Source organism: Vanellus vanellus (genome assembly GCF_965231255.1).
Source record: "Vanellus vanellus genome assembly, chromosome: 6".
NCBI classification, from domain to species: Eukaryota; Metazoa; Chordata; class Aves; order Charadriiformes; family Charadriidae; genus Vanellus; species Vanellus vanellus.
The window spans coordinates 3156371-3170083 of NC_138911.1; the positions used below are offsets into that span (position 1 = coordinate 3156371).

The following is a 13713-nucleotide window of genomic DNA, read 5'->3' on the forward strand; positions in this document are numbered from 1 at the left end:
ATACCATCAGTTTGTATGACATGAAACTTTCCATCTGCTTGTCAACAGCTGCTACTGCCCCGCCGTTGGGGATTTAAGGAAGCTGCAGTTCCTGTCCCACCAACGTGGCCACCCAGGATGGTGAAGGGTATCTCGTGTCCGCGATACATTCTCCACTTCCCTCGTAACCACTCTTCAAACTGTGTCCTTCTCTCATTATCGCTGCTAGCAATTATTACAGAAATAGGCAAATGAAATATTATAAAATGCTATGAAATATTTATATATAAAAATACTTTAATAAGCATTCTTACTATGTGCTTAATTATAATTAATTTAGGAGAATGACACACAAGTGTGAAATCATCAATTGATTAGACAGTGAATGAAATTGGTGCTGCTGCTGCCTCCTGTCAGCAGAAGCCCCAGCGTGCTTAGCAGCTACATCAGGATGTGCGTTAGGCAGCAACGTGATGAATTCCGGGTGCCAGGACGGCAAATGGCTCACCCGAAGTCAGCCTGTGAATCAGTCCGACAGCCATTAACAGAAATTAAGGGGCTTGCTGGCTGCTCGCATTAGTTACCCACGAGGAGGGCTGAGCCAGCCCTTCTGATGGGAAACGTGGATAGTTTGGGGTGGTGTTTTCCTGCAGCAACTGTTTCGCATAACGTGAGCAATTACTGCTGATGAATAAGAGTGATCTTTACGACTTGACTACATCTAATCTCGTAGTAGCGATAGTACAGTCTTAATGCCATTACCTAAATACACTTGACAAGATATTGAATGAATCTACTACAGAACACCTTGCCAGGCTGCAGTAGTGAGATTAGTAGTTTAAATTGGAGACGCAACTTTCTCCAGTAGGTGAGACAATCCATTAATAAGCTCCCAGGACTTAATACCCATAGTATTGTTGATAGAGTCACCTAATCTGTTCTTCCAGTAACTCAGTTCCTCCTGACTTTACTCTCCGACACAGGAGATGGATGCAGGACTGCAGTATTTTCCCCACAATGCTGTTTTATGACGATTACCCACAGCGAGTACACGCGCTTTGTGTACTCCCTTCCCTTGGAGCCAGAAGCTCGTCCCTTGCCAGGCAGGGAGTTGTGGCAGCCTCCTCGGGGCCTGTTTACCTTTCGGCAGCTCTGGCAGCAGCAGCCTCTGTCCCCATACCCCACACACCTTCACCCGAAAAAAGCACCAAAAAGCCTTAGCGCACTGTCGTACTTCCCCGCGCTCCCCCTCTTTACCCACACTGGCCCCTCAAATCTGCCTTTAGCAGCCCAAAGCTTTGATAACCCCACCCTCCACCCCCTCTAGGGCACACAGCCTACCTGTACGTGCACGTTTTCTTCTCAAGTCGTGTGGTTTTAAGTGATCAGCTAAAGCCACAACTCTCGCTCACTGTATTTTAGGACTCGTGGCAGTGAGCTCTGAAGCTCTGGATTTCCTGTTAATATAGCAGCAGTAAAGAACAATTAGAACAAGGGTGTTAGGATTTTCTTTCTTGGCATTTCCAGCAGTGCATTGTCGAGTATCGACAGATACTCAGAAAAATTCAGGATTAGAAACCGTAAAATATGGGCTTGTTTAGACAGCAAGGCAGGACACCTTTCTGTGGCCGAGGCTTACAGAAGCAAAGCTTTGGGGAGCACTTAACCTAAAGACCACGAACAAGAGCAGAACAGCTTTAAAGTGGTGGTAAAAGTTTATCTGACCGTAACCGATGGCCGTGTTTTCAAGAGCGCTCAGTGTCCCGCAGTCATCAGTATTCCCAAAAGCCAGGAGCAACTCTCCTCACCAAAAACACAGCGCACTGGTACTGTTAGCAGAAGTAACAGACACACAAAAACCAAAACAGATCCTGATGCTAAGATATTTAAAAAAAAAAAAAAATCTCTCTTTTAAGTTCACCCGAAGTCTAATTTTGATCTAAATATTGCCACATGGGGGTAGGAGTATAAAAGACAAATCAAGTGGGTTTCTGAGGAAGAATGATTCGTCGTATGCGAGCTCGTCCCAGATAAGCTTGAGACAAGATGAACTCTTCCTCACAGACTCACAGAGCAATTTAAAAATAAAAAAATATTCCATGCAAATGGTTCAAAAAGTTTATTGAATATTTAATTTACAAAAAATCATATCCCTATGAGGTGTTCTATGCAAAATTGGATAAAATAAACTGCATATAAAACCCAACCCTAGTAATGCAAATACAACACAGAAATGAGACCGTGGAAAGGGGAAAAAAAAATATATAATCATGACACACATATGACACTCATTAAGGATTGTCCCAACCGGCCAAGAATTGGTTCAACATGATGCCTTCTTCTTAGATACATTATACGTGTTACCATTTTATACAGGTCTTCTATATTCCGTTGGTCCAAATTTACAGTTTATAAAAATTCTTTGCATTTTCTCTTAGCTACTACACCAGTTCTGCCATTCCCGTTTTGATCAGAAGGTGGAAACAGACAGTACATACATTGAACATGTGCACTATTGGATGCAACTTGCTATCTTTGGTAGGGACCCTAAATCTGCAGTGAAGTCAGCTTTCTAGGACGACGAGAATTTCGTTTTAGTTTTGGCAAAGAACAGGCTTAATTTTGTTGTTTAGTAGAACGTTACTGGTGGTTTCTGTTGAACGTACAAAAAAGTAGAGTTGTCTCTTGTATGGTTTAAAAATTGAGATCATCTATATGGGTTTTAAATCTAATTAATTGTATTAACATTCCTTGATTCAAATATAGGGACATAAAATGTCATTACTGCACAGCAGGCCATTCCTTGCATGGACAAAGGATGTATTGCACACAGAACACACTGCAATCCCATCCTGCCTTTTTGCTCCCGTTTAAAGCAATGAGACTATTCCCGCAGGTAGTCAGAGAGACGCGGGTGCCAGTTTCCCTTTGAACAAGCAAGAATCTCGTTGAGTGAATCAGCGCTTGTATAGTAACTTTTCCAAATTTTCCTGGGAAAGAGGAGGGTAAAACAAAACCAAAAAGTAAAATAATGTGGGACAATCAGTGCTAGAGTGTTTGCAGCCCTCCTCTGGTAAAACATGAACAGGAGGAGCAGAACAGGAAAAAAGAAAAAAAAAATAAAAATGCAAGAGCCAAGGAACTTCAAAAGAAGGAAAAAGTAACCAGACTGTTTCCTTCATAACATTAATATTCCATAAATATTGGGCAGTATTTGATTTACTGCCATTAGCTGCAACTTTCAAGCATTCTCTTTGCTTTTTCACACACTATCTGGAAAAGAAGAGAAAAAATTATGCACTTTCCCAGTCCTCCCCACTCCTGCTTAGTGGAAATGCAAATAACCTGCATAGCCATGATTTTCTTAGCTGAAAACATTTAGTGGAAGACTAACTAGACTTAAACACTAAGTAAATCCGCTCACTTATGAGTAAAACATGCAATATTACGACAGACAGCTAATTGTCCTCAAAAAAGCTTTTTATGACAATTGCTAATTTGGCAGAGAAGAAATGTTTCCAAATGCATGAAAATCATTTTAAGAGCCTTAGTGAAGAACATAGTAGTTACAATATATTAGCGATTTCTGTGGCATAAACATTTTAAAAAGCATCAGCAAAGTATTAAATATAAAAGCAATATGTATATACCCCTCCATCCTCAGAAAAGCATCATGATTTGTAGTGTATTAAGTCAGATTTATTGACTGGGGAATTAAGGCATAACCAGTAGACAATAGTCTTTATTGTCTCAGCTCCACATAATTTGCAGGGAACAACCCGTATCGGCCTTTGCAGACACCCCTCCACCAGCCATCATCGATCATTTCTATGTTTGTGATGATGTCATCTGGGTCAAAGGAAATCTCGTCATCACCCGCTGGAAAGAGAGTTGAAGAGGTTCAGTGCTGACACAGGAGCGGTCCACACTACAACCCACCTATCAGCCCCCCATCGCTAAAAGTAACACTGACACCCGTCACCCTCCTCTCTCCCAACAGGGCACTGGGCAATGACAATCTGTAAAGACAGACCCGTTCTCATCCTCTGGAGTGATGATGTCGTCAGTTCTTACCTACTGCATTTTGGGTGCATTTCTAACCAAGAGCAACAATTGCTACCTAACACACCGAGAACCACTTTACTTTCCTGATCTCTCCTCAGAATTAACCAGTCAAGATCTTAACCAACTATGTACGCCAATTGTTTAACAAGAGTGTTAACACTTGGTTAAAAAAGATTTTGAAAACTTCCACCGTTTCCAGAAACAGTGGCTAGTAATTTTCAAAAGTGTCTCAATGCTATTCCTAAATCACTAAATTCCTAATTCTTCCTTTCTTCATTTCATATATTACAACAAGAGACTAGACCATGAAAGGCAAAGGAAAAAGCCAGGCTTATCTGTGCGGAACAGAGTTTTCAAAGACAAGATTAAAAACAAGAGCTTTGCTTACCTGCTTGATAATCATAAAGGGCTATGGCTGTAATTCCAAGTTCATTTTCATATTCATCATAAGCATTTTCTTCTAAAGAGAGAGAAGAAAAATTAAAAGCATGAAGCGCACTACCTATCACCCCGAGTTCTTTTCTATGGCGTTCCTCCTTTAATTCTATTGCTAACCCACGCAGGAAGTGGTCAACAAACTATGCAAGTTTTTAGCAGTGCTGATGTACCTTCTGAAATGGATTTTGTCCCTAAATCACACACAATTAAAGCCTGAAAGAAAGCGTTCACAAGTAGGCATTTAATACAGTATAAAGTGAAACCAATCAGCCTTGTAACACTGTTGTACAATGCGACAGAACAACTGAGCCCAAGACCAGTATGTAAGAGAGTATTTAATACCTTGTTAAGGGTGCACATTGCAGGGGGAGGAAGGGGCCTGTTTTAAAATGTCCCAATTTTCATACCAGAGCAGGTTCATTCTTCACCCCTCATTCAGTAACCAGGAGAGATGAGAAAAATGGGAATTCAAAAGAACTGTATTCTTACTCTTTCATTACTTCCAGACATCCTACTCCACTCCCTCATAGCCACAGAACACATCACATCGATTTCAAAGTCCAAGAAGTGCTGACAGAATTTTCTGCTTGTACGCCAGCACTGGCCCAGCACACATTTAATCTCCATCGCTGGGTTTTCTTCTCAAGTTGAGCTGCATTACACAGCGTGGAAACGGTTACCCCTACATTTCTTTTTGAACTGACACTCTGGAGAGCACTGTAATTATTCCAGCATCATCTCACAAAAGTTAAGTAATTTCAACCTTGCTCTAGCCGTATCTCAATTTCCTAATTAAAGTTTGTTGGTGGAGAATCTAAAAAGTCTCATCAGACTAAGACTTTAGAAAACTAGGACAGTGTGCTATCAGCAGAACTATTCATTCAGTCGTTGCCCAAGGAAATAACCTTTATCTCAAAGGGCTTCATATCTGAAACAAACACTCTACCTGCTTGGTAGTGGTCTCCTGCCCCTGCCACTTCATAGACAGTCTCTGGTTCATATTCCGCCTCTCGCTGACTCACTGCTTCTTGGTAGTCCGACTCTGCAGCTTTGTAGCCAGGCTCTGGCTCGCGCGCTGCTGAATACGTTGTGCTGGAATTCTTGTAGGCAGGCTCTGCTTCATAGGAAACTGCATCCTGTGGAAATACAGGTGAGGTTCATCAGTGTTTTGTAAAAAGGTTCCTACGCTTAGGATCAAAAACCAGGTACTGAGAGCGATTCTAACAAACCTCATAGACTGGGCTCGAGGGTGCCTTCTGCTCAGTTGGTTGCGTGGTAGGAGATGGCGGTGGAGTTTGTTTCTTGGCTTTAGCTTGTTCCTTAATGGAAGAGAAAGAAACAATTCAGTGCGGTGTAATCACTGATGTTATGACTCTGAACAAGAAACAACCCCCCACTAAGAAAGACAGACAGCAACTTCTGAAATAAACTGATGTGAGCAGAAGACGATGGGACTGGCTGGGTCGTTAGACCTGCCTGAAGGTTTAGACTGGCTGTAGAGTAAAGCCTCAGAAATATAGCAATGCAGAAGAGAAAAAAATGAAGAAAGAGAAACCGCACAGTACGTATGCATACATGTGTTTAAAAACAAGAGTACCCAATGTTCTTTGGCATGTTTCCATAGGAGCTGCAGGGTTTCTGTGTTCAATATATTCATTCTGTTCATTAGCTGGCTGGGCCTCACATCCCATTTTAGCTGAAGTTTAGAGATCCCGAAGCCCGCACGTTCTAATTATACAACTGGTGTATTATCTTTGATGAGAAATGATCATGCAAGCTCTTGCAGGTCTGCAAATCACCTGCTAAGGCAAAAGACTGAATAGCTCAGACAAAACTAAGTCCTATATACTGACAGTGAGGGATTCAAACGTTCAGAAGAGTTATATGTGGTAGAAATAAAAGCAGTATTACTATTGTATTCTGTGACACAAAGAACGTGGGTCTCAATCAAGTGTTCTGGCACTTAGGCACTTCACACTGTGCCATCCCACCTGTGAATCAGAGGGCAAATCCACAATCATCATTAGAAAACCATTCATTAGGAAGCCAGGATACTGTAACACAAGAAATGCTACATTGCTTGCACGACTTGAAAAAAAAAAAAAAACAAACCCCAAACCCAACAGACTCTAAGCTAGCTATTTCATTTTGCCTCTCTCTTTACCACAGGGAAAAAGAAAACAGTGGATCTAGGGCCAAACTTTCTTCTTTACTGTAAAAAAGAAAAGAGAATACATGCTATGTGAGACTGTGCACTCCCATTGTTGTTTAGGTCCATCAAGCCATAAGTCCCCAAAGGATCCTCAGGAGAAATTGTAGTCCAGAGATGAAGTGATAGAACTCTGCCACAAAAAAAAATAATCTTCCTTTCCTTTGTTTGTCACAGCTCAGAAAAAATACATCTAACAAAGGAAGCAAAGCATGTCTTGAGAACAGAGCCAGCTTTGAAGACAATTCAAAGCTTAGTGCTGTGCTTTCTGGAAAAAAATCTGTCCTGATGTGAACAGCCTTCCCTTACTTTTAACTCCTGCACTACAGATAAAAAAGCACCAGCAAAGTGTTTATTAGAAGCCAAATCTAAGTCTGGGGACAAATTAAGAAGTACCAATCCATTAACAATGTCAAACATGGCAACAATTTGAATAATTTATCCTAGAAAATGTGTGTCTGCAATCCAGACTACAGTTTAGGACAGCCACAGCACAACTGCCATAAAACATTTAAATTGCGTGGTCCCCCCTCAGGCTGGGTTTCTTCCTCGCTGAAACGCTCCGTGTGAAAGAGCATCCTGCCTTGTTCTCTAAGGTAGCAGAGGCTAGCGAAGTCATGAGGCACCCATCGACTCAAACCAGCAGTTAAGGAATTGCTCCCTGAACACCATTTGACTATGTGACATATGTGAAAAGCAAAACAGAGAAAAAGGAGTACCAGTAAACAGAGTTCTTGAAGGAATGCAGTCCATATGTACATTCCCATTGTGGGAGTACGTATGCCCACGTACTGACTTGAAGTGAGAGAACTTTCTGTCTGTGCAAGGAAGTTCACTTAAAGAAATAAAGTTCACTTAAGTCAAAGTCCATTCCCACCCTTTACAGTATCTGTGGATGGTGTGGCTTACGTCCCTTCCCTTTTCATGCTCAGCTTATGATCAAGGGGCAGCGCAGCCAGTGCCATTTCAGTTTCCCCTTAACCTCGTCCTTCCTCCCTCAGTGTCTGCAGAATCACACAATTAACTACGGAGATGCTCAGTCTGGAAGAACATTCATCATTTGCTTATGGTGAAATTTAAATACCAGCTTTGGAAAAAAACTTCAACTGTGTCCAGGCAACAGGATCTTTGATGAAGCACAAGAAAAATCAAGCATAACGGCTTGAATTTAACCCACACTTACAGCAAAAATAACAGTAAAGAAAGAAATAAAGTCATTTTTGAGAGAGAAAGGGGGGGAAAAGACATAACAGTTCAATGACTCATGAGAACCTGTGTTACTACATTTAAAGCCTTCTGGAGAACTGTTTCCTCAGCAGAAGGAAACCTCAATGAAAAGCTGAAAGGGTAACAAAAGCCTAAATTCACCACTCTCCATCCACAGATCTTTCTTACAAGCATATGATCACCCAAAATGAATGGCAAGAGAGCTAATAGAGAAGCTGAACTTCTTCCCCCACTCAGCCCAGATTACAAACCCATGCACCGGAAGGGAACACTAAGCAGAAAGCCTGACTACTTTGGCAAGATATATGTCATCTCCTCCTCACTGGTTAAAAAAAAATGGCTCCAACTGCACGAATAGGAATAGTCTAATGGAGAGCCATTCAGCACGAATGAAGTGCATTGTTTCAAGACTGAGATGAGCAAGACAGACAAGCTGTTACACAGGTCAGACTGAGAACTGAAGAAGTCACTGAAAGGCAAAGGCAGCCCGGTACCAAAACGCACAGGCCACACGGGGACAATGATGGTGCCCTGCCCCAACCTAATAACCACAGCGGTTGGCGGCAGGGGTACCTGGAGAAATGTGTGCACCAGTCCACTTGGCCAATCTCTGAAAAAGCAGCATCGATACTTTCTGCGTTAGCTGTGCAACGTTTCAAAAAATCCGCATGGCCACCAGAGTAGATTTCCCAGTTCTCGCTAAGGACTGCGAGACAGCTCATCCATCAGAGCTGAAGGACTGACATGTGTGAACTTCAGACAGTCCTGTCCCCCTCCACACTTATCACTTAGGGCAACTGCTGCTTTGAGGGAACAGAGGATCTCTCCTAAAACATATTATACTGTCATCACTCATAAGCAAACACGAAAGCTCTTTTCTCCAAATGGACCGGATCTCCAGAGCACCAGCACATAGCAGTTGCTCCTTATGAAATGCAACGGTGGTGCAATGAAATCACATGGTATTTTAGAATATACTGATATCCCTACTTGTCAAAACAGAGGGAACATAAAGAGCGTGCCCCTGGAGACACAGCTGCCACCACAGCTTGAGGAACGTTGAATCTTGAGGAACGTTGACCTGCTCGTAGCAAAGGTGCCGAGCAAAACACAATACATAAAGTAGAGAAAAGGTCAGTATGAGGTATCCAGCTGCCACATACCCTAGCAAAGAGACACTTTCATGAGGTAGTTGCCTAAGAGGTGAAGCACTGAGTTAAGGATCAAGTATCCTGGGATCCTGCAACAAAAGAACTCTTACCATCTGAGAATTGGTAATTGCTCTATGTCAAGTTTTTCACTTCAGAACATTCACTTTAAGACCCAGGCATTTGAGGATGGACTGCACCATTTACAGGAACTGCTCTTTTGTAGCATTCCCTAGAAACAACCAAATCAAAATAAAGAAGTAACAGTCCTCGGCTGAGGAGGGTTGTCTAGCAAGTACCATCAGTATCTTGAAGATGACCTAAAAAGCTTCAGACAGGCTAACTGAGAAGTCCTAAAACCACCAGCCACCTTGTCTGAGAATGAAGCAGAAGAATGGAGTTACTGCCAGGTGAAAATATGCACCTCAGGGAAAGAAATGAAAGAGCAGGATGAATGCCAAGAAAGTCCATTTTCCTTTGGGACTGATTCTTCTTAGCAATTCTCAGCAGTAACTGGAAGCAAGGGCTGTCCAAAGTGATCTCATGGGTACAGAATGGCCTTATTAACAACACAACACTTCTGATATCCATCAACCTATACCATGGTTCTTCCTTATTTGGGGAACTGTAAATGTATCCACTAAACTAAATCCCGCAAAGATAACTGCTGCTTGTTGTAAGTCACAAGTCCTAATGCTATCCTGATCCAATGTGCTGACAGAGGATGTCAAGTGCCAAAAAGGGGAGATGTCTTGAAGGAGGAGCAAAGTTACACTTTCAAGAGCAATGTACACCTCAAGGATATCTCCAGGTTGTGTCCAAAAGAGCATTCATTCCCATTCTTCATCAATCCATGGAACAGACCCCAGAGCAGAGGGACTACAGTGCTTCAACTAGAGCTGCAGTGTTGGTGGCAAGACAAGAACTGGGAAGGATGAGGAGCGAAAAAATCACTTTGTTAGGGAAACAACCAGGTGCTAGACCTAGTTACCGGCAATGCATAAGCTTAAACACACTGAAACATGCTGGGAACAGTGGACAGTAGTTCAGGAACAGGGGCAGCCTGGCAATAGCTAGAGGAGCACGTGGGGACACATGCTCGTAGCATTTTACTCTGCCTCTGAGTGAGCAACTGCTGAGGCATTTACCTTTTCTCATCTGAAGAGCTCCCAAAGCAACTCTGTGGACTGAAAGCATTTCAGCTTTACTGCTCTGAGGAGAGAGGAACCAAGTGACTCTCCTCAAGGTAAACATTCAACTTTTCTCTGTGTGGCTCAGTGCTGGAGGCTGGTGCCAATGCCGAGAATGACACAGAGAAGTCCAAGTTGACTAACAGAGTGGCACCCTGGAGCCGGATTGCTGACCTTATCAAAGACTGAATTCTCAACTTCAGCTCTTTATCTCTTCTTCTCCCAGCTTTAAGAGAGTGGCAGATGCTGTGTTAAAGGTGTAACACATTTTTCTCAAGGACAGTAAAGAAACCCAAATAGGGGGAAGGTATTAAAAGTCCACAAAGCACACAGGGATGAAAGGCAGCATTAGAAGAAATCACTGATACACAGAGATTAACTACCATTCATCTTGTGATGCAGTGAACATATGCTCACACCGTACATCTTGAAGCCATAAAGCAAAAGAGGTGATAAGCTGAAAGAAAATAGAAAGGAAAAAAAAAAAAAAAAAAAAACAGAAATCACTTTAGATGGAGAGACTTGATTTATCCTATAAAGCTAAAATTTCCCAGATTCCGACAGAACTCAAAAGGAAGTTAGCAGTTTTCAGAAATCAAACTATACAAAAGATACATGAACCATGCAGTTTCAGCACAGCAAAACTGCAGAGCTATTTCAGAAGCAGTACTGCCCCACAAACCTGTGACCTGCAGAGTTGAGAAACCAACCACTGAACCAGGCAGGGGAACTGATTTGGGTTAACTAGATGTTTTATTTCTTAGGGTTCATTTTCCATTTTTGTGTGACTATGCAGATGCTTTGCTGGTATAAGGAATAACGTGGCTGCCATAAGCAGCCATGCTGGTTTAGGCTAGCTTAGTCAATGTGAAGTAACGTGCAGTTTCACCGCAGTGTATTTTTCTTAGTTTAGGAAGATCGGAGCTAGGTTACCATAAGCCCACCATGCATTTAGTTTTTCATACTTGTAAAGCAAATTATTTACACCAAGTCTAAATTTGTGATGAATCAGACCATCCTGACGGAAAGGGATGAACACCACACCCTGACATCCTGCAGCAGCATCCAACTAAGGGGAAGAATCTACCACATCTGAGTAACCAGTCATTGGGTCTGCCCCATTTGGTTAGGCAAAGGACCCAACAGATCTGAGAAACCATCTGACAGCCTTTCCTGGATTCCAGATGTCTCACAGAGGATGCGGAGACAAGTTCACATGCAAGAAGATTTATTAGTAGGGTCTGCAGCTGGTGGCATACATTGGCTCTAACAATGAAAGACATGTTTGGTGGAAAATAAGAACAAAAGAGGAGAAAGAGAGAGAGAAGGAAGAAAGAAGTAAATCAGAAAACTCCCCCATAGGCAGCCAGCAAGAGCAGTGACGAGGGTCCCAGACAAGCGTTCTACTCTGGGAGGGTCTCTTCAGTGTATCTCACAGCAATGATGAAGGTGATAAGGACGACCATTTTTCCTGTGCATCTCCTTGAGTACTATGTACTTTTCATAAGAACCCGCTCAATCTCCCTACTGGTTATTCCTGCTTGGGACACTATCAGCACTAGTTGGAGAATGCTGTTTCGCCAGCAGTGTTGCATACTGGTTGGCTGTTAAGTCTCAGTGCACATTTATGGCTAAGTAGTATTTATTTAGAATTTAAAAGACCCCTATCTTTTCATGTCCTATGTTTAGTCTTCTCTAGTGTACACTACTCTCTGTAAAACAGGAAGTGATGGAGAAGGGGAAAAGAGGGACTGTTCTTATGCCAGCATCAATTGCTTCCCACTCCCTACCATAATATCAGTGTGAGGCCATGAAATCAGAGTGACAGCATGGGACCACAAGGGAAACTGCCACAGAGGCTCTGGACAAACACTGCTACAGCAGCTTGCAGGAAAGGTTGCGCAGCTGCAGACACAAGCTCTCAGGATTACTGAAGATAAGCAAACCAACAAGACATGAGGACAAGTTGCTATTAAGGCACTAGTCCTTCCATCTCAGCAGCAGAGTTTCACCAAATATGCAAAATACAGCAGGTAAGACGTAGTTTGTGACTAAGCATTTCCTGGAATTATTTTGTTTATGAATAACACAGAAATCACAAAGCTTTTAACTGTGCCAACGCTAAACTAATTTTCTTAATTCTCAAACTAAGATTCATTTAACATTTGGAAGATTATTTCTCTCATGGGTGTGTGCTATACCAATGGGTGATAGCACCCCCATCTACCACAATGCTGATTCCAAAAAACCAGCATCACCAACTATCACCACAGTATTAAGTTTCTTGAATAAGCATTCATACAGGGTCTTTCGGGGACCACATGTCTCTCCCCTTATGAGCTCCTCTGTGCCCAAGGGAATCTGGTATCACCAAGAGGCCAAAGTACAGTAGGAAAAGGTCAGGCTGCAAAGATTAGTGGTCAAGACTAGCATACGTATTTTGGGATAGGCTAAATAAAAAAATTATATACTATTAAGTGTTACCCTATCACCCTATCCAATGTCTGCTACACGTATGGTGTGTGCTGAGAGATGGCTGGAGTCACAAACAGGTAAAGCACAGGTACAAACACAGGCAAACACAGAAAGAGCTTTAAAGTCTCGCTGGAAAGAAGGAAATTATCTTTTCTTAAAAGATTCTCTTTTCTCCCAACATTGCATCGAAACAGACTAGGCACACTGCTCAAATGGGATTCGAATCTTACTGACCTCCAGTTTCCTTCGAGCCTCCTCCTGTTCTTGTTTCTCCCTGGCCATTCTTTGTGCTCTCTCAGCTTCTGCCTTCCTTCGGTCTTCCTGCTCTTTTTCCTTCGCTAGGTTTTCAAAGTTAGCTCGGATGCTGCTTGTTTTATTAGCAACTGTAACATTTTAAAAAATTGGAGTCAAATGTTGTTTAAGGTTCTGTATAAAGGTAGTGTGGAATGAGTTTTTGGTACAAATTTCTGCTAGGATTTAACACGTTTCTGCTTTTCTGCTCTCTGACCTCAGTTCAAGAAAGTCCTTCTATCCCTCTTTCTCCCACTCCCCTTCCAAGTCCAAACCTTTTGTGCACCACATTTCTCTTATGTAAAAACCTCTGCAACACTTCTCCCTCCTCTCCTTCATGGTACAGTCTCCACCACTCTGCTCCCCTACTCAAGTCTATTCTTCACTCAGTTGCTTTTTCCTCTCTCTTCCTCAACTCCAATGACCCTCAAGGAACAAAAAACAACAAAACAAAACAACCTCTAAAGGGAGGAAGGAGAGAGTAGTCGAGGTTGCTAGAAACCTGCAAATACAGCAGTTCCCTCTAGATGATTCTTACTCAGCACTACTACATCAAGAGTAATATCCTGGGCTTTTGAACATTACCACGTCCAAAGAAAAGATTTGGGGCCAATGCCTTACCAGCTTCTATTGGCTTGGTCTTCTGATAAGTTGATGCTGGTTTCTCAATATCTTCAAAAGTTGCTGCATT

General features: G+C 42.3%; 1 protein-coding gene across 5 annotated transcripts in view; it reads right to left on the minus strand.

Moving 5' to 3' along the window:
- Positions 1 to 2089: 2089 nt before the first annotated feature.
- The window catches only part of CTTN (cortactin), a 28445-nt gene continuing 16821 nt past the window's right edge, over positions 2090 to 13713 (minus strand). For all 5 annotated transcript variants that reach the window (XM_082485964.1, XM_082485965.1, XM_082485966.1 and 2 more), the window contains 6 exons: positions 13644 to 13713; positions 12966 to 13114; positions 5712 to 5801; positions 5429 to 5618; positions 4433 to 4504; positions 2090 to 3858 (listed from right to left, as the gene is read on the minus strand). In XM_082485964.1, the coding sequence (XP_082342090.1) occupies positions 3722 to 3858; positions 4433 to 4504; positions 5429 to 5618; positions 5712 to 5801; positions 12966 to 13114; positions 13644 to 13713 (708 nt within the window). In that variant the 3' untranslated portion in view covers positions 2090 to 3721. The remainder of the gene's footprint in view (positions 3859 to 4432; positions 4505 to 5428; positions 5619 to 5711; positions 5802 to 12965; positions 13115 to 13643) is intronic.